A 20,545-nucleotide genomic window follows, 5' to 3' on the forward strand; every position below is an offset into this window, starting at 1 on the left:
TGCCGGTATCACCAAAATGGTTTTATTTCTGTCACTGACAACATGCATAACACTGCCAATTGTATCATTACAATTTGTTTTGATTTTGTTAAATAGTACTTAAGTATGCATTAAAAATATATGTTTACATTTAAATGTAACACTTAAAGAAGTTCTCTGTAACCATATACCTTCTCAATATATTTTCCTGCTCTGTATCAAACATAAATAACTTAATCTACAAAACCATAAATAAAACTATTAACTCTTGTGACCTAAGAGTATATACCGATTTTGGAGCTTGACAAAAATGTTGTCTTTATGATTTTATGAGTGACAACATGCAGGATCTGCAGTGTTTACTATCAAATAAATGACTTATCACAAGTCGTTATTGTTTCCCAACCAAGTCTGCCAATAATACACCTTTCTAGTGTCCTTGGTAAAGATTCTAGGTGCTTACAGTCAAAATAATTAAAACTAGATTTTTATAATAGTGCAGAAGGTTGTCACTTGAATATTAGTGTTACTTTGTCTGAAGAACAAAAAAATGCTGCTAAAGAGTAAATGCTTATACTATCATTTAAATGGAAGCTAACAAAATCTAAAATAAAATCAGATTAAAATCCTATCGGCCTTGGGAAAAATATTCCAATAAGATTCTGCTACAAAAACAGAATTAACACTATCCTACATTTTCTAAAATTTACTTGGAACCACCACTTTGATTAGTTAAAACTTTCAGGGAAAAAATAATGACAAAGTGACCTTAGAAAGGAATACTTATAATTCTTGATACAGAACACTTGATTATTTAGCTTTTGTTTAATGGCTGGAAATTTATTCCTTCAGAAAATATCGTATTTGTTGAAAGAGATTTCCTATTTAGGGATTTATTAGATAAGCACTCAAACTATTTTTATGTAATAAACTTCAAAGAATTTTGCATGTCAGAAATGTTTCATTATGTGTTTTTTTTTTTTTTTTAGGTTGTCATATGTAGAGTATAAAACTCAGAAAAATATGGTCAATATTTTCATTAAATTTAAATGATTCATTCAAATGACAATACTAAGCACTACCACTTTTAAATCTAAGTTTCTAAGTTTTATTTTTTAATTAATGCAAAAACAATCTGGTTCGTACTGCTAAGTGACAGAGAAACTTTTATGTTTAAAAAACTAAATATTCTGTGTTAAAGAAGAGCAGATTAGAACAAATCATTTCAAATTTCTGTGCTCTTATAACAGATTCTGATATGTTGTAAGTCTAAATCAAAATTCATAAATGGTGGCTGAAATTCTGTCAACTTTTAGCCCAATACAACACAAATCTATGGTTATTTTGCATAAACAATTCAAAATTAAATTTTATAATGGAAATGTCAACAAGTCATAACTACTACATTACTTCTGATGGGTTCCACTATACTTCAACCAGGCACAGCAGATGTGCACATCTGATAGACAGACTGCTTAGAAAATTAAAGCTATCAGAGCTATAAATAAGGAATACATAAATATGAATACAGCAATGCCAATGCATTAGAGCTGTTAAAAAAAAAGTAAGATGTGATGTAAACACATCTGATAGTTCTCTCTGTAAGCCATTTTCCACTGATTTATAAAGCTATGGTTTTATAATTCTTTTAAAAAGGAAAATGTTTCTACACTGCTGCATGCAGTAATTTCATTGTACATTCTTGACTACAATGCAATCTTCAAATCCTCTTGAAGAGCTTGACATATCTCATCAGGATTTCTCCAGAAAGTCAGCTTGTCGTATTTTCAGCAGCCTAGAACAAGAAAGTAAGTTTCATTATAATAAATCCATGAAAAAAGAGATACCATGGAGATATATTTGTCAATACTGCACTGTCATTAACAAACAATTCCTCCTCCACAAACATCGAACCACTTTCATCAGGATAATGCAGTGCTTTTCACTCTTTGCAGTACATTAGACCTACCTTTTGAACTGACTGCTAGGCTGACAGTGGAAAATTTGTCACATCATCTTAAATAATACAGTTAATGTAAAAATACATCGCTACTTGAAAAACAGACCCAAGTAGACCTTCTCCACACACTGTATCCACCTTATCCAGTCTTTGTTGGTTTGTCTGTTTATGCATGTTTCATTATAGTGTAAAAAGGGGATTAATAATGAAAAAGATCTTTCTGTCAGAAGACAGAGGAAAAAAGGGGCAAAAGGGAATAATGAACACATGTCTAATCCTCTTCACCTATATCACCATATACTTTCCCTGATTATTTTGCAGAAATTTGTAGACACCAAATAATTCATCAATAAATGATTTGAGACTTTTTTCTTTTTAAAGATTTATTTTAGAGAGAAAGAGCAAGCATGCATGCGTGCTCAGGGAGGAGCAGAGGGAAAGCAGCAGACTCCTGGCTTAGCTTAGTGTGGAGCCTAATGGGGATCTCCATCTCACAACGCTTGAGATCATGACCTGAGCAGAAATCAAGAGACGTTTAACAGAGCCACCCAGGTGCCCTTGATACATATTTCTAAAAGATAAGGATTTAAACAAGTACTTTCTCAAAGCTAAATATGAAGATGATGACTTTAAATAAATTTAATTTCAGAAATACACGGTAAACTTTTAATTCATTTATATTTCCACTTCTTAATTAAAACTTGCTTTTAAGTTTGGTCTAAGTTCAGAGACCTTTCATGAAAATCCCTTAACATGCTGGGAAAATTGTAGTTAACTCAATCTGAAACACTCTTTGCCATTAGCAGAACCTACCATGTTTGTCCATATAGCTATTCTAGTTAGCCTTTCGCTTCTTTGGCTTTATTATTCATAAGGATTAGAATTTAGTTTGAAAAAAAATATCCTTTGTTCTAGAAGGGTTCTCATTTTTTTTTTACCCCCTTAAAAGTTCTTATATTAGCTCTAGCTGCATACCTTCAGGCATTCTGTCTTCTTCCTAACCCCATTCTCAGAATCATCTACTTCAAAGACAACTTGAAATAATGTAAACAATTTTAGAGTTTTGAAAAAATTAAAGTACCTTAACTCTAATGAAATTTGTCTAGTCCCATTCCATTATCATACTAATTGTAGAGATTCTCCTCCAAGATGCAGACATTGAAAGAAGTATTTTCACCTGAACTAATTATAATATGCAAGCCATCAACCTTGTAAAGCATTCCTATTAATATGAATGCAGCACTACTTTCTGTTTGGAAGGACAGCACTGGCATCCTAAACTCCAGTTACCAAATTGCCATTAGAGCCTTCCAAACGTCCGGAACATTGCTCCTGTGAAAAATCAACTTCGGCAGTCTTGTCTCCCACACTTTGCTTTCCTGTGTAAGCTTATTTCCTCCTTCCTTACTTCTCTCCCAACTCCAAATTCTACAGCTCCAGTGTCCTTGTGCTGTACAAAATGCTCCTACAGTGAGGAGACACATCTTTCACTCTAAGGTGTTAGTAATCATATAAGAGAAAGGGCAAGGATTATTAGTATGAAATGCACCAATAAAAGTACAATTTGAGGTACCCTAGCCTTAGAGTAGAAGACACAGGAAAGGAGGTTTTTGCCCAGAATTCCTGAAATCACAATATGTAAATGTTGCTTATACTTCAGTATTAGCCTAGAGGAGACAATATGAAAATGCAGTGTTTGATGGAAGAATCATTCATAAAAATGTCTTTTAACAACTGCACCTTAATTAACAGTCCTACTTAGCCTGTGGGAGACACATACAAATAACATATCTACTGATGCTAAGAAGTTGACCTAATCCTGTGACACACAACCAGCTACTTGATTACTAATTGATTTAAACAGTATCAATATACAATCTGTGAGAAAGACAAAACAAGTAATGAAAAATTGTTGCAATTTTCTACATTGTTAACTAAAGGAAAAACTGGATGTTTCAGACCCCACAGCTCCTTGCAACATTTCAGGATGTCCCTGATTTATATTTTACACATTCTAAAATAGAAGTACATATAATGAAATTCTAATCAGTAAGCTTTCTAAGTAAAGGCAGAAGAACACAACAGGTACAGTTTTTTCTTACCCTATTTTTAGTACTGAAAGAAACACAAAAAACATGAAATTAATTACCAGCAACCAACCAAAAAGGAGAAAACCATATATGCTTTATTAAGTCTGTAAAAGATGGTCAAGGAAAGCTCACAACGCAGCTCCCAATACCAACCCAATAACAGCAGGCAATAGAGAATAAGCAGATTTTATAATTTAAAGAGAAGGAACCTATGAAAGGTTATTCTTTAATCCATAAAGTTAAATGTAATATTTTTATTTTTAAAGTAGCATGGTATCATCTAGAATGATGTTCACCAAGTATCGCTGGTTATCCCTTGGGTGGTTCTGAACGATTTATAACCTTCTTTGTATTTTGGTATTTAAATATTTTAAAATTGAGCATTTTTTAATAAAAATTATGTACAGATTTCAAAAATCCCTTTAAAGAAAAAAAAGTTCTAATTAACATTTTTCCTCTTTGCTAGAAACTTTTCAGGATTCTCCTCCCTGCCTGGTTTTAATGAGAAACTGGCATACTGGTTGTTGTTTATAGAGCAGTGTGTTTAAAGAGGCTTTGTGTGAGACCATTCTTCCATTCAAATAGGCAATGCTTTTTAATTTTATCTTAATTATTTATTTTCCCTCCTATATCTCACTATGGCCCACTATTATCACTATGCAATAACCAGCATGTTGAAAGCAAAAATGCTATGTTAAGTAGGTAATTCTCAAACTCCTATCCTAATGCTTTGTGCGTTTTATTTTGTCTAAGTAAGTGCTATGCCAAAATACTTCTCTCAGTTTCTCTTGCTGCTAACTAGGTTGTCTCTGGTTCCTTTATGGTACTCAAACTGCATTACAATATGAAAACTTCATGCTCTTCTGCCTCCCTATTCTCTGTCAAATTCCAATATAACAAAAATTCATGCAGTTGTGGAAGATGTTTATTAAATAAATTCTCTTCCATTAGAATTTCAGAAATTTACCGATCAAAGACTGATACTACATTTTATTTTTAACAACAGAGTTCTGAGAGAATACAAAGCCAGGGAATGTTCCCATGCCACAGTCCATTAACTTAGTTCTAATCACATTTCATTTTTTTTAAAAAGCAGGCTCAGATATTTTTTAGAACGTATTATAGGTAAAAACTTACAGTTAAAAACCTGAAGCCAGAGTCCAAGTTTAAATCTCAGCTCAACTACGTCTCAGTAAGTCCTTGGGAGAAGCTGGCCACCATAAGCTTCAGTTTCCTTAGCAGTAAACTACTAACCATAGTAGCAGTACATATCACTGCTGTGACCATTAAAGAAATAATGCAAAGAAAGCTGTTAGTGCAAAAAGACTGATAAAAGGCAAGTAATATTCTTATTATATTTAGTTATTTTTCTGTCGTATGAAAGCATGATTGAGAGTTTAACATTTAAAAAAGGTTCACATTCAGAATATTTAAGACTACTAATACAAAAGGAAAAATAGACAACCCAGAAAAAAATGGGTAAACTACTTGAAAAGGTATCTTGCAAAAGAAAATGACCAAAAGAACATGTAAAAACACATTCCACCTCACTGGTACTAGGAGAAATGCAAACAAAACAAAAACACACATAATAAACTCATACACAATTACCAAAATGACTAAAATTAAAAACACAATAAATATTGGCAAAGATGTGGAGAAAGGTAGAGAAACTCGATGCTGCTGGTGGAAATAGAAATTGACACAAATACTTTAGAAAACTCTGGCATTATCTATTCCAGTTGAAGATAAACATAACCTAAAACCAAGCAACTTTACTGACAAAAATGCATGCATATATGCATCATGAGTCATTAACAACTATGATCACAGCAGCATATTTCTAATAGTCCCACCCTGGTGGTACCTGAATATCCATTCACAGTAGAAAGGATAACAGTAGTATATTTGTGCAACAAAGCATGATTGATTATTCCAGTGAAAGGAACTGTATTACAGCTACACACAACATAAAAAAAAAAAAAAAAAACCTCTGCGGTGCCCAGGTGGCTCAGCTGGGTAAGCATCAGACTCTTGGTTTGGGCTCAGGTCAAGATCTCAGGGTTTTGAAAACAGAGATCCTCATAGAGTCTGCTTAACATTCTCTCTCTTCCTCTTTCTCTGAACCTCCCCCTGCTCATGTGTGTGCTTGGATGTACTCTCCCTCTCAAATAAATAAATCTTGGAAAAAAAGCAAAAAACAAAAAACAGGGCAGCCCAGGTAGCTCATTGGTTTAGCAGCGCCTTGAGCCCAGGGTGTTGATCCTGGAGACCTGGGATCAAGTCCCACATCGGGCTCCCTACATGGAGCCTGTTTCTCCCTCTGCCTGCATCTCTGCCTCTCTCTGTCTCTCATGAATAAATAAGTAAAATTAAAAAAACAAAAACAAAAACATAAACCTCACATCCTCACAATTCTACTCGTAAATGGAATCCAAACACCCCTCCCCCCCACACACACAAACTCCCAAAATAAAGAGGAAATCAGATCTATAAAAAGAGAAGAAACTAATGGTTGCAAAGAGGAGGGAGAGGAGTTTGAACAAATTGGGTGAAGGTGAGAGGGAAAAATAGGTTCCAGTTATGGAATGAGTAAGTCACAGGAATAAAAGGCACAGCATAAGGAACACAGTCAATAATACTGTAATAGTGATATCACCAGACAAGTGGCAGCTACACTCGTGGGTGAACAGATAGCATAATATACAAACCTGTCAAGTCATTAAGTTATACACCTGAAACTAATGAAACATTAATGTGTCAACTATATTAAAAAAAAAAAAAAAAAACCACTCTCAAAAATAATGTGAAATGAAGAACCCAATAAAGACCTCTATGATCCTGGTTTACATCAAATTCAAAACTTTTACAAAATTAAACTGCAGTGTTTAAAGACCCATGTTTAGTCAGTAAAACTGTTAAAAGTAAGAAAGCTCCAACCATAAAAATCAGAACAGTAGTTATTGAAAGGGGGGAGCAGGACAGCCTAGGTGATAGGGGAGCTCAAAGGAACTTTAGGGCTCTGGCATGAGAACTGTACAGATATTCTCTTTATGACAAATTTTTGCTGTGTAAATGTGTTTGTTTTACCTTTCTGTGTTAGATTTAATGAGAAAGTTTAAAAAATCTCAAAAACAACCCAAAGCACTGGAACTTACTGGAGACTGACTTAATTTTAGATAGATTATATGTATTATATAGTATTGCTTTCTCAAAGAAAAGAAAAAAGGCTAGAGAAAAGTTGTCTGTCCTTGGACAAGTTTTCAGAAGGATTAACTTGAGTATCAAAAAAAAAAAAAAAAAAAAAAAAAAAAAAAAAAACTTGAGTATCAGCATCTGTGATGAGTTAGTTACATAAACAAGGAAATAAAATCATCCAAGATCTTAAATCAGTGTCTGGAAGCAAGAGGGAATACACCTTTCCTGTTCCTAATGCGAGCAATTAAGAAATGGCGAGTATGAATTTGAAAAAAAGATAGTCCTCTGGGCCGCTGGTAGCAGTGCAGCCAACTGGCCTCTGCAGTCCCTTCGTCTTAGATCTCAGAGCTACTATGTGTCCTTCTTCCCTCTTCTTGAAGGAGAGACACTTCTTCACAGCCAGGTAGCCCTACTGGCCAGTTTCCTTCCTGCAGAATCCAGAAGTACAGAATCCCACCCTTCCTTCATTTTGTCTGGGACCCTTTTATTGGGGTTAGAGATGGTTGACAACATCTATGAATCATATACTTCATCTCACCAGAGCCACCACTCTGGGCTTTCTCTCCAGAGTATGCTCTTTGGGTAAGGCTGAGAATTTTCCAGATCAATTGCTGGTTCCTTTTTTCTTAACCAGTTCCTTCCTCGATTTCTCATTCCTCTTACATTTTTATTTAAGTAGCAAGGAGAAATCTTTGCTACTTTTCATACTTTGTTAGGAAATTTCAACTAAATATCCAAGTTCATCACTTACAAGTTTTATTTTTCTTCCAATAGTAAAATATAATTCAGCCAGGTATTGTCACTTTACAGCAAGGACAATCGTCTCTCTGGTGTTCATTATGTTCCTCATTAGATCTCACCAGAAGCCCCTTTAACGTCCATTATTTCTAGCAACATTCTGCTTAACATGATACATGTATTCGCTAAGACAATTAAAGCTTTCTCTACAGCTCTTTTCTCCTTTCTGAGCCCCTAGCAGAACTTCCTTTAATGTTCAAAGTTCTACCAACACTTTCTTCAAGGAAAACTAGGCCCTTTCTATCAAGTGTGTAAAATTTTCCAATTCTACCCATTACCTAATTCCAAAGCCACTTCCTGACTTGCAGGTATTTGTTACAACAGCACCCCATTTTCTAATAGTGAAATCTGTATTAGACTTCTAGGGCTGCCACAACCAGGTACCATAAACTGAATGGACTGAAACAGAAATTTATTTTCTCACAGTTCTAAAGGCGAAAAATCCAAAATCAAGATGTCAGAAGGCTCTAGCAGAAGATCCTCCCCCTGGCTTCTTCCTAGCTTCTGATGGCTGCCAACAATCCTCGGCTACCATTGCAATCTCTGCCTTCACTGTCACAAGGCAATGTCTGTGTCTGTGTGTCCACATGGTACTCTCCTGGTGTATCTCTGTCCAAATTTCCCTTGTCTTATAAGGACATCAGTCATTAATCCACTATCTCATCTTAATTTGATTATACCTGCTGATACACAATTTCCAAATAAGGTCACATTCACAGGTACGTATCTTTTTGGGCACAGACACAATTTTACTTACAACACGAGGAAAATTCTAAACACAGCTGGAGACTTCTGTGAAGAGACAATGTAGTCCATGATAGGAGCAGTGCTTGTAACTGAACATACGTTACTAAGACTCTGGTTTTCAGAATTTCTGATGGTGACAGAAACTAATTTAATCACATTTAAGCAGGTTCTTCCACATAAATTCCACTCACCATTTTCTATAAAGCATCTTTCCTTAGAATAAACATATAAATCTCTAACCTTTAGTGCTTCAGTGGCCTTGCGAAGTTCCTTAATAACCGACGATAAAGCTTCTGGGTTAATTCCTTGTTCACAAAGCCGTACACAAATAGACAAAGTTTCCATATCTAAGCCAGTATTCAGAATTCTTGAAATTTCCAACAGAACTGAAAAAGATATAGAGGATATTTTAAAAAAAATTACATTTAAAAATACGCAGACAGTATTGTTTTTAATTCATATAATATTCCAAGTACCAAAAACTAGCACAGTATCCCTAGATTTTGAAATTATCATGTAATACTGTCTTGTTCTCTTAGCCTAGCATCAGAAATACACTTATACCCTCCCTCCACATAACTGCTTTTTACACTTTGATTTATATTCTACAACTCATTTAATATCTTAAATATATGCATCATAATGAGGAGTATTATGAACATTTCCCCATTTTTAGTATGCTTTTACAATATAATTTAGTCTTACAACATTCCATTTTATGAAAACATCTTATATTACTTAACTACTCTACTATTTAGGAGTTACTATTTAGGAGTTAAGAGTCTCATGTTTTCCCCACTGAAATAATCCTGCAATAAACATCTGTACATACTAACTACATTTTATTTCATTAGGATAAATTCCTAAAAGTGCAATGCTCAGTGATGTACATATTTAAGGCTTGAAGTGCTTAGAAACTTCTACAATTTGACAGAGTAATCATGTCTGTTGAAATCTAATAGTAAAAAATGAAAGCTTATTTTTTTAACTTTTTTTTATAGTACTTCATTTTATTGCAGTTTATAAAAGTAATTGACATAAGAAACACTAGCAAAGAGAAGCACAGAATGTAAATACACTGGCTCCATTACATTTTGTTTTATGGTGGTTATTCCCCAGAGCATGTTTAGAATTTGTTAAGTCAATGGTCAACATATTATATATGGCTGCCTGTATTATTTTCCCTTGGCTGTATACTTAGAAAGTTATTCCCCATGCAAAGATTATATAATTATATACCAAGATTCCCTTCTATCACTTCAAAGTTTGTTTCCCATCTGCCTATAAACACTTGAAGATTTAACTCCCTGGAGTTCAGGTGGAAGACAGGATTTAACTTTATCTCCCTGAAATAAGAGTTAAGAGTCTGCTCTCTAGAACAAAGTACTTGAGTTCAAATTTCACCTTCATTACTTAATAGGCAAAGTAACCTTTCTGTGCCTTTATTTTACAATTTTGTGAAATAGGAGTAGTAAGTACTTACTTTATAGGATCAGTGTGAGTACTACAAGACACACTCAGAATGCTGTGTCCATTGGCATCTCGTGCTCAAAAAGAGCTATTACTAATACCTTCTCTCTTTTCAATTTTTGTGTGTGTTGCTTATGTTTTGTATCTACCTTAGCTACTTAGTAGCTAAGTAGATTTCTGGCTGGAAATTCATCTTCCACAGATTTTTCTTGATGTCCTAAATTGGTGAAGCATTCTTGGGATAGGTAGTCTCACACTGGTCTCAGCCCTCTGGATCAGACCTGGTGGAAGCACACTGGCTCCAGACCCACAGGACACATGGATGGTACTTCCCAATCCCTGGCCATGGCAGATGGCACATTTCTGGCCTCCAGCTTCAACCAGGCACACAGGACACGTGGATGGTACTTCCCAATCCCTGGCCATGGCAGATGGCACATTTCTGGGCCCCAGCTTCACCCAAGCAGCGCAGCATGCTTTGTCAGGTTTCATTCCCAGTCTCCTGCTGTGGTTCCCATCTGCTCCTCTCTTTGGGGAAAACCTTTCTCTTTCTAAGCAGGAGATTTTTGCTTTCTTGGTTTTGAACATGGCTGTGCTGATAATTGCATTTTAGTATTTCCTGTTATTTTTATATGCTTGGAGCAGAAAGTTTTAGCCAAGTGCTCAATCATCATCAATTTTGATAGTGAATCACCAATTTCTTTAATTTTTAGTTTTGTTTTCATAAATGCATTCTACCTTGCTTTGGTATATTCTAAGTGATTAATGCAGATATTCTAGAATATACTTATTTTTATTTTGTAGCCAGCCATCTTAACAAATCCTACTGATGTCTTTTAGTTAATTCTCTTCTGTTTTCCAATTAGATAATTTTACCTACAAATAATAGTTTCATGTCCTACCTAACAGTCTTTTTCTTTTTTTATCCTGCATTATTTGCTAAAACTTTCGTATCAGTGGTTAAAAAATAAATAAGTGAAAGAAATTCTTTTAACACTAATGTTAAGGATGATGTTAATTTCATATAACTATTCCTTGGCGTGTTAACAACGTACTGTTTTCTTTCTCTAAGACTTTAAAATTAGAAGAAAAGTGTTGATTCTTATGAATTCTTTTTCATCAAACACTGAAATGACCAGGCAGCTTTCTGCCTTTGACATAGTAAAAGAGTACATTATATTGACAGACTATATTCACAGCTGAAGAACAGTGAGCTTAGGAAATCCCTACTTTAATAGTAAGCAAGTTAGCAAACTTGTTATTTATCTGGAAGTAGATGTTACCTCATCCCTCAAGTTGTTCACGGTAAATACACTCTCGAGAAACTGCAGGAGGAAGGCCTTGCCTTCTCAGCCTATAGAGCAAGACTGTTCAAGCAGGCTCAGGGCTCACAGGCTGTATCTCCCAATAGTGACACTGCATGACTTCTGATGCTAGGCTTAAGAAGGTAATATGGCTTCCTCCTGGCAATCTCTTGAAGCACTCTCTCTTGCACCCTACCCACCAAGTGAGAAGAAACCCACATGCTGGAGACAACAGCCCCTGCTGCAGGCCCAGCTAACATGTGTCAACTAGAAGATATGTGAGTGAGAAAGCTTTGGGATGACTCTAGATTCAGCACTAACTGCAATGCATTAGAGACCTTCAATGAGAATTACCCAGATAAGCCAGGCCACCATATAGATCTGAGAGACAAGTACTTGTTGTTTTGTGCCAAGAAGTTTGGGATGGTTTGTTATGCACCAGGAAAAATGAAAGCAGGTACTCTGACCCTACTCCAACTCTCCAACATTACCAACATGAGCACCATCATCAACTATTCCTGACAAATTCCCACCAGTTTTCTCTGCATGACAGACCCTGGTCTATAAATGCTGTTTATTTCTGATTTCATGCCTTAGTTCATACTTTTCTCCTCTGCCTTTTCTCTTCTCCCCATGTAATTCCATACTCTCTCTCAGGTCTATCTCAGGACTATTTCTTTCCTTTAAGCTTTCTTATAAAATCTATGTTGATCTTTACCTCCTAACTTCATAACCTATCTGTAATAAGTACTTCTGTGGTGCCTACTACATAATTGATACTTATATGTATTTTGTGCTATGTTACTGTTGAAAATACAATTGTGAAAAAAGACAGATATGGTCCCAATACTCATGGAATTACTGTCTAGGAGAAATAGATATTAAAGTAATAACTGATCCTAGTCAAAAGGGAAATAAAGAAAAGCATACCTCCAAAACAAATTATAAGGGCATCTTACATAGTTGTGAAAGACAAGTGTTTAGGAAAGACTTGCCTGAAGAAGTGACAAGTAAGCTTACACTTCAAGGATGAAGAGAAATCAACCTAACACAGAGTTAAGAAGTACAAAGAGAGTGAGTGTGAAAAAAACAGCTTGTGCAAAAATTCCTGCATTAAAGAGAACTTGGTAAATTCATAGATCTGAAAGGTTCTAAATGTGGAGGCAATGTAATTGCAAGGAAAGTACAGGTGTAAAATATGAGAAAGGAAAGGCATGAACACTCACTAAGTCTCTTTGAAGATTTCAGAACTTTGGTAAGCTACTAAAAAATATAAAAATGAAAGTATGACAATCAGATCTTCATTTTTACAAGACCCCTGCGGCATAATATAATGATCCTGGAAAGAGGCAGAACACCAGTGGAGGAGGAGTCAACTTACTGCCATCTTAGAAGAGAGATTAAGTGGTCAAACCTGAGACGAAGGAAGAAAGACTTAGTGAAGGACAGAAGGGAGGGGAGGTGAAACAAAGCAAGAATGATTCCTAGGTTTCTTTCTTCAGTGACTGACTAGACTGATAGCAGAGAGACTATACGTCCGTTTCACTGACATGCCTTGTATACTGTGAACTTTCTTAACTCCTTCTAACTTACTACCTGATATGTACTAAAGCAGCACTACACTGAAACCCTCTGGTGAGGAAGAGGTTCCTTTTAATCACATTTATAACAAGCATAATTATTAGTAGTAATTGAAGCCATAAGGAAATTTTTAAAATTTAAGATAAAAATCAAAGTATAAAACTATCAATAAAGAGTACCTAAAATTTCAAAACATTGAAAAGCAAAAGAGGTAAGTGAGTACACTGGAGAATAGAGAGAGAGGCAGTATAGAAGACTGACATTTTTAAGAAGGAATCTGGAGAGAATGTTGAGGATATAAAAATGAGAGGAAGGGATTGACACAAGACCTTATACTAAATCAGGGCCAGGGTATCAGTCGGGCTCCTTTCAGAGTAAGCCACACAGATAAACTACAAGCCTACCTGCTCCTGAAGTATCATTTTCAAAATGCTTTCACTTCACAAAAATAAAAATGTTTATAGCTGAGTTCTACAACCCTGAAATCATGCAGATCCATTAGATTAAATTAGTTGATTCTAACCCAGCCATTAGAAATGACAAATACCCACCATTTGCTTCGACATGGATGGAACTGGAGGGTATTATGCTGAGTGAAATGAGTCAATCGGAGAAGGACAAACATTATATGTCCTCATTCATTTGGGGAATATAAATAATAGTGAACGGGAATAGAGGGGAAGGGAGAAGAAATGGGTAGGAAATATCAGAAAGGGAGACAGAACATGCAAGACTCCTAACTCTGGGAAATGAACTAGGGGTGTGTAAGGGGAGGAGGGCGGGGGGTGGGGGTAACTGGGTGGCGGGCACTGAGGGGGGCACTTGACGGGATAAGCACTGGGTGTTATTCTGTATGTTGGCAAATTGAACAATAAAAAATAAATTTATTATTAAAATAAATAAATAAATTAGTTGATTCTAGTTGTGATAGGAGGGAAGTAGTAAGATGATGAGAACTATACTAATCCTGAGAGAGGGTACTGGACTCAAAAACTTTTGGCACTCAAGGCTAGACTTAAGTTCAATGAAACCCCACATTAACAAAGTTTCAAATGATAATCCTATTTGGGTAGTTCTGTTTGGCCCCTTTAGGCAAGCTGAAATTTTGTTTCTGGGAATGAATGTGGAGGAAGGTGGGATTATAAAATGACAACATGGAGACGCCTGGGTGGCTCAGTTGGTTAAGTGTCTAACTTAGGCCCAGGTTATGATCTCAGGGTCCTGGGATCCAGCCCAAGGCGGGCTCAGTGCTCAGCAGAGGAGTCTGAGTCTGCGTCTGCCTCTGACTCCCCAGCCTCTAGTTCCCCATCCTGCTGTGAGCGTATGTGTGCGCCCTTGCTCTAATAATTATATAAAATAGTTTAAAAATAAATAAAATGAGAACATGTAGGATTTTTCCAGTTCAGTTTATGATCAATTATTTACAGTGTGTGTTTTTAGTGTGTTTACCTTTGTGTCTTAATTATTAAACAACATGGAAAAGTTTTCCATTAATTTTGCAGTAATTCAACTTCATATTTTATGTGACTGTCTTAGACTCCAATTATGGCCCCAGGGATTTTCTGTAAGTTTAGAATTCTAATGGACGTGATATTCCCTAGCTGCCACATTTAACAAATGTTGATTCAGTGCCAACCTGGGGCCTTTTTATCTTGAGGTTTGTGGACTAACTGTATATGAAGGAGCAGTGTTCTCTAAGTCATAGAGCCTCTCAATTTTTATTTTTTAAAAAATCTGTATTTCTTCACTTTTTCCTGTTCTTTCACTCTCAATAATCTTCATTTTACACACACTCCTCCCAGTAAAAATATTGATGACACAACCAATAGTCAGTTCTCATTTGTACATCAATAGTTCCACCAGTGATAAACTGGGAGTTCTCCATTCAAACAGGATTTTGCGGCCGTATAAATGAGGAACCTAGGTATAGCCATCATAAGAAAATTGACAGAAGTGGGGCCTCATACTCTATTCTTTAAAAGACCCACCGGCTTCCAAGCAAAGATGTAAGACAATATAACCATCGCTCACTTTTTGAAAGTTTGTCTTATTTCACTTTGCTTTTATGGAAGCCATACATTAGTAGCTATTTTTGCTAACCAAAAGAAATCCAATAAATTTTTGCTTTTATGAAAATAGGCAAAAAGTGAAAATAGTGTTGAGTGTTTGTTTACGATAAGCCATTAGAGCCAGCACATAACCCCAGCATTTAGTGTTTGTTACTGCCAAGCTCCTTCCCCAGGAACTAAACTCAATCTCTTGCCATTAAGCTCCCAGACCCTTAAACTAGTGTCTGGGGGCATCTGTGCTTTATCTCTATTTATTTTGTGCATCTGTTAACAAGATGTATCCTAGGGCATCAAAAAACCCTAAGAAAGGTTATTTTTTGGGGTCTGAGAATGCTCAAAAAAATTTCCAATTCGTATTGGCTCTTCACTTTACATAATTTCAGCTTAGGAAACGTTTCATGGGACCAGTCTGCTTCCAGATAGCTGGGGAAACCTATAATGTGGTACACTGAGAAAGAATGGGAAATAGGCTGAATACGATGTTAATAAAATTCTGGGGTGCCTGGTAGTTCAGTGGGTTGAGCATCCAACTCCTGATTTCAGCTCAAGGTTGATCTCAGGGTCATGGGATGGAGTAGAGCCTTGTTCCTCTCTCTCTCTGCCTCCACCTCTAAAATAAATAAAACCTTTAAAGAATAAAGTCTGTTTTCTTTTCAGAGAAACAGCAAAATAGATACTTGGTAAGTAAAAAGTTAGATGCAAATGTTCTAATGTACATAGTTCTTTGAAAAGGAAAGCAGAGCAACCCCAGTGGCTCAGCGGTTTAGCGCCACCTTCGGCCCGGGGCGTGATCCTGGAGACCCGGGATGGAGTCCTGCGTCGGGCTCCCTCCTTGGAGCCTGCTTCTCCCTCAGCCTGTGTCTCTGCCTCTCTCTCTCTCTTTCATGTATAAATAAATTTTAAAAACCTAAAAAAAAAAAGAATGCAAAGGAAAGCAGCAACCTGTGCAGAAAAAGCCAGAAATCTTACTGAAAGCCCTTTAAGGAGTGACTGTATCAGTAAGTGAAGCCGGCAGGGAGATTCAGCAGGAAGGCTGGCACAACTGAGAACTGCAAAGTTTCTTTCTTTCTTTCCTTTTTCTTTTTTTTAAAGATTTATTTATTTATTTGTTTATTTGAGAGAGAGAGAGAGAGGCAGAGACACAGGCAGAGGGAGAAGCAGGCTCCATGCAGGGAGCCCGATGTGGGGTTTGATCCCGGGACTCCAGGATCGCGCCCTGGGCCAAAGGCAGGCGCCAAATCGCTGAGCCACCCAGGTATCCCCCAGAGTTATGTTTCAATAGAGATGAAGACTCATGTTAGTAACCCCCCGGAAAAATGCAAAAAAAAAAAAAAGGGGGGGGGCAACATTCAACATCCATCAAACCCATGAGAGGATGCAATAAAATGGAGACAAAGGAGGAGTCCGCAAGTAGTGGGATGTACATGTAATACAACCCAAAGGTCATGGTAACTATTTTTTGCTTTATCGCCTCTGATACGCCTTTGCTTTGTGGTCTTAAATATTCACAAATACCTTTTAGGAGGAGGTGAACTCACTTTATAGAAAAGAAAGAAATGGGCTCAAAACGTCTACATAGCTTGCCCCCCCCCCCCCCCCCCCCCGGAAGGGGAGCACAGTGTCAGAACCGGCATTCATTCGAGGGTAGAGAACCTGACTCCAGGGCCCGTCGTCTTCCAGCACGTGCGCGCGGGCGTTCCACCCACGTGCCGCGGAAACAGGTAAAGCGGCGCACAGCCCCAGCCGCCGGCGGCACCTGCTCCTCGACGCCTCGGAGCGCTCCTGAGGGCGGGGCGCCTCGCCCGCTCGCCGCACAGTGAACAAGCGTCAGGGACAAAGGACATCGCGGTGACCAAACGCACAAGGCCGCTCTCCACACGGGGCTTGCAGTCTCGAGGGCTGCTCCCTCCGGCTCGGGCCTCTGAGGAAACGGCGCCCCGCCGCGGGTGGGGGGGGGGGGGCGGCGCCCGAAGCCGGCTCCGCGGGAAAGGCCGCCAGGAGCCCGCCGCAGCGTGAGGCGCGCGGGGAGCGGGTGCGGAGCGGGCGGCGCGCGTGAGGCGCGGGAGGCGCGTGGCGTGCGTGAGGCGCGGGGCGCGCGCGCCCGGCTGACGTGGCGGCTGGAACGCCGTGCGCGCGACACAGCACGCCGGAGCCCAGAGAGCGCTCTCGAAGGATGGCACCCTCGGCGCCACGGCCTCGGCGGATCCCCTGGGAGGATCCTCGAAGATGCCGACCGGGGCCGGAAGTGGACCTCAAGTCCTTCTTGGCTTCCCGCCGCCTGGGGGCCCTGGCTGGGGGAAACGGAGACAAGGTAAGGGGGGGGCGAGGGGGAGAAACGGGCACTCACCGTCCATGGTCTCCCTCACCGCGTTGAGGTTCGCCGCCGCTGCCGCCGCCGCCCCGGGGCCGCTGCTGCTCGCCATGGCGGAGGCCGAGGGAGGCGGGAGAAGGGCCTGACCCGGAACTGGAGCGCCGGCCTCTCTCCCGGGCAATCACACCACGCGTCCCCCGCTCACGCCGGGCAGGCTCCGCCCCTCGCGCTCGTCGCCGGCGTGAGGCTGCGTTGATTTAAATTTGGAGCCTCGTTACTCTGCGCGGAATGCGAAGCGGGGAGTTGCCGTTCGAATTTGCTACGCGGCCTCGATGCGATTGGTTGGTTCGCGGACGGCGGCGCGACGCGATTGGCCAGTCCCCCCACGGGGCCTGGGCGCTGGTTGGCCTAAGACAGCGCGGAAGCGGGGAGTTAAAGAGTCTATGCCTGTCGTGGGAGCTGGCCTGGCCCCCCGGGAGCGCCCTGGAGTCGCCTACTGGGGTGGCTTCCTTTTTTATACGCACCACTAGGTACGTTCTTTGTAGCCCCTGGCCTTTCCTCCTGTCTTGAGTTGGAGAGCTCCCTTTTCCTCCCTTGCCGACCCACCTGCCCGCTGTCCCCCGGGGGGAATGGGAGCAGCGAGGGAATAGGTGCGGAAGAGGGTGTGGGGGGGGGCGGCTGGGGGGGCGCCAAGCTGTGATCGCTTAGGACTGGGAGTGACACTGGCTGGAGTGTCCACCTCTGCTCTTCACCCCCGAGGAAGCCAGCTGCTTCGGCCTTCCAGAAGTGGATCCTTTCTCCCTAGTCGTGCCGACCCCCCTTTGACTGAAAGTAATGCAATCTTGCCTTCTACCCTGGACGTCTTAGCGCAAGGAGGATGTTTGAGGAGAGGCAACCAAAGGGCGGTTAGTCTCCTAGCCCTAATCAGCCGTGCTTTGGGGCTAAAGTGGAAGAAAGACACTCGTGCTTAAGCTTCCTTGTCTCGTATATATCTGCCTGCTGCAAATAATTGTGGCTTAGCAGCTGTCGTTTGATAGGCAATTGCTGGGATATCCGAAGTATGTTAAGTGTTTGGAGACTTGAAATAAGGAATAAAGAAACTATAGGTTTTAGTTGGAACTATAGCCTTTTAGTTGGAAAGAGTTTTGTGCCTCTTGTGCCTCTTCGTTGCTTCGAAAGCGGACCTGAACTCATTCATATGCGGTTGACTGCTACTTTTGTGCTTCTTAGCTTCTCTGAGTTTAAATCTTCTGCAAAATGATATCCCTAATCATATCCCGTACCTCTCTAGTCCTCAAGGTTATTTCGAGGATCACTTTAGAAAATGTATGTGATGCCTTTTGTAAACTATAAACAACCCAAGAGCATTAGATTTTGAGTTCTTTATGCAAAATGTTTGTTGAATACATTTTAGTTGTCAAAATGAATGTGGAATGTGCCAGTTTTATTGTTCATAATGCCTTTTTTTTTTTTTTTTTTTTTTTTAGTTTTCTCTCTGTGCTATGGGAGATGTCAAAGAATCAGGAATGCAGATAACACCGGAAACTCCAGGAAGGGTCCCAGTTCTGAATCCTTTTGAAAGTCCTGGTGATTATTCTAATCTCCATGAACAAACTCTCTCCAGTCCTTCTGTTTTTAAATCAAGGAAATTACCAGTAAGCTATTCTTGTCTGACATATACAAATTATCTTACATGTAAACATCTTTCTTTACAACTTAAGGGAGAAATTTATTATGGAGCACGTATGTGGGGAATTTGCTTTCTTAATTGTAATGTTCACTGTAGTGACTGGGCTAATAATAAGTTAGGTAGGTTTTTTTTTTGTTTTGTTTTTTGTTTTTTGCCAACATTTCTCTTTTTTTTTCTTTCAGTAGATAATGTCTTGGCTTCTTGCAACTGGATATAGCTAGATACTGTGGTTGATTATGTATTTACTAATAACACATTCAAAGAGAAGCTATGTCATCTCCTTTATTGAGCAAACCTATTTGATTGCTGCTGTGTGTTAAAGTACGAAGCATAAAGAATAAGTCAGGGTCATTAAACACAAACTCTCAAGGAGCTTCTATTCTAATGCAGGGATCAGCAAACTTTTTCTCTCAAGGGCTAGACAGTAAATATTTCAGGCTTCACAGGTCATCTTGTTGCTGTTAAGACTAGTCAGCCTCTGCCTGGTATCACAAAAGCAGCCATAGGTAATATGTAAACAAACATGGCTGTGTTTCAATAAAGCTTTATTTATGAATGTTTGAATTTCATGTAATTTTCACATGTCATGAAATAATTTTTTATTTTTCCAATCATTTTTAGCTTGCAGATTGTATAAAAAGAAGCCAACATCTACTCTAAAGGAAAAGAATAACTAATCTAGCAACTTCAAAACAATATATGTGCTGTTAGTGGTTAAGGTGGCTAAGGGTGCTATGGAAGGGAAAGTGCTCCTTTGGAGATTAGGAAAGGCTATTACTTTAGCTTATTTTTACTGTTACTTGCTACCCTGGCGTTCTTTTGAAGTATGATCTTTTAACCTAGTAAATTACCTAGAAAAACTCCAAAGTGAGTGGCTGTTTATGCTATATTTTCATGTCAGCTTAAACAAAGATCAAGTTAAGTTGTACAGTTAGGCAGTTTATATTGAGTTAATCTGACCTCATGATTTTTGATTCAACTGTATTCCATTTTAGTTACCTGTTAATATAGAATAAATAATAGATTGGCTGCAACTTAATCCTCAAAGCCAGAATGTGTAGGATATTGGGTTTTTAAGCCTAACTTTGTCAAAAATGCATTCCAAATTACAGATTAGGATTTGGGCAAGTTTCTGGTTCAGTTGGATAGTTGAATGCAGAAGAGTAGCAATGATTACTTTTCCTAATTATTTTAAGCATCAACTATTTTATGATCTTTTGCAGGCACTTCTGTAGTTAGGACTTCATTTCAGTTCATTATTAGTGAAAGTAAAGACCTTTGATAACTCTAATAAGAGATTTTTACTTTTACTGGGGTATGTTACATTGTTGATGAGTATTAATTCTGG

General features: G+C 38.7%; 2 protein-coding genes across 3 annotated transcripts in view; one reads left to right on the forward strand and one right to left on the reverse strand.

The window, feature by feature from the left end:
* MZT1 (mitotic spindle organizing protein 1) lies at positions 1-17,753 on the reverse strand. 2 transcript variants are annotated; one of them, XR_005376366.1, is made up of 4 exons: positions 17,544-17,753; positions 9,013-9,158; positions 5,167-5,306; positions 1-1,774 (listed from the first exon to the last, which is right to left on the reverse strand). XR_005376366.1 is itself a non-coding variant. In XM_038569730.1 (3 exons), exons 1-3 carry the CDS (start codon positions 17,617-17,619, stop codon positions 1,751-1,753), a joined length of 246 nt encoding a protein of 81 aa, XP_038425658.1. In that variant the 5' UTR covers positions 17,620-17,736; the 3' UTR covers positions 1-1,750. The 2 variants fall into 2 exon arrangements, 1 of the variants encoding a protein (XP_038425658.1); XM_038569730.1 differs by lacking the exon at positions 5,167-5,306 and having other exon boundaries at positions 17,544-17,736.
* BORA (BORA aurora kinase A activator) overlaps positions 17,344-20,545 on the forward strand; it is a 26,473-nt gene continuing 23,271 nt past the window's right edge. Inside the window, exons 1-2 of the mRNA XM_038569729.1 lie at positions 17,344-17,507; positions 18,995-19,162. Coding sequence (XP_038425657.1) covers positions 17,370-17,507; positions 18,995-19,162 — 306 coding nt within the window. The 5' untranslated portion in view covers positions 17,344-17,369. The remainder of the gene's footprint in view (positions 17,508-18,994; positions 19,163-20,545) is intronic.

The sequence above is a fragment of the Canis lupus genome, chromosome 22 (genome assembly GCF_011100685.1).
Source record: "Canis lupus familiaris isolate Mischka breed German Shepherd chromosome 22, alternate assembly UU_Cfam_GSD_1.0, whole genome shotgun sequence".
NCBI lineage: Eukaryota > Metazoa > Chordata > Mammalia > Carnivora > Canidae > Canis > Canis lupus.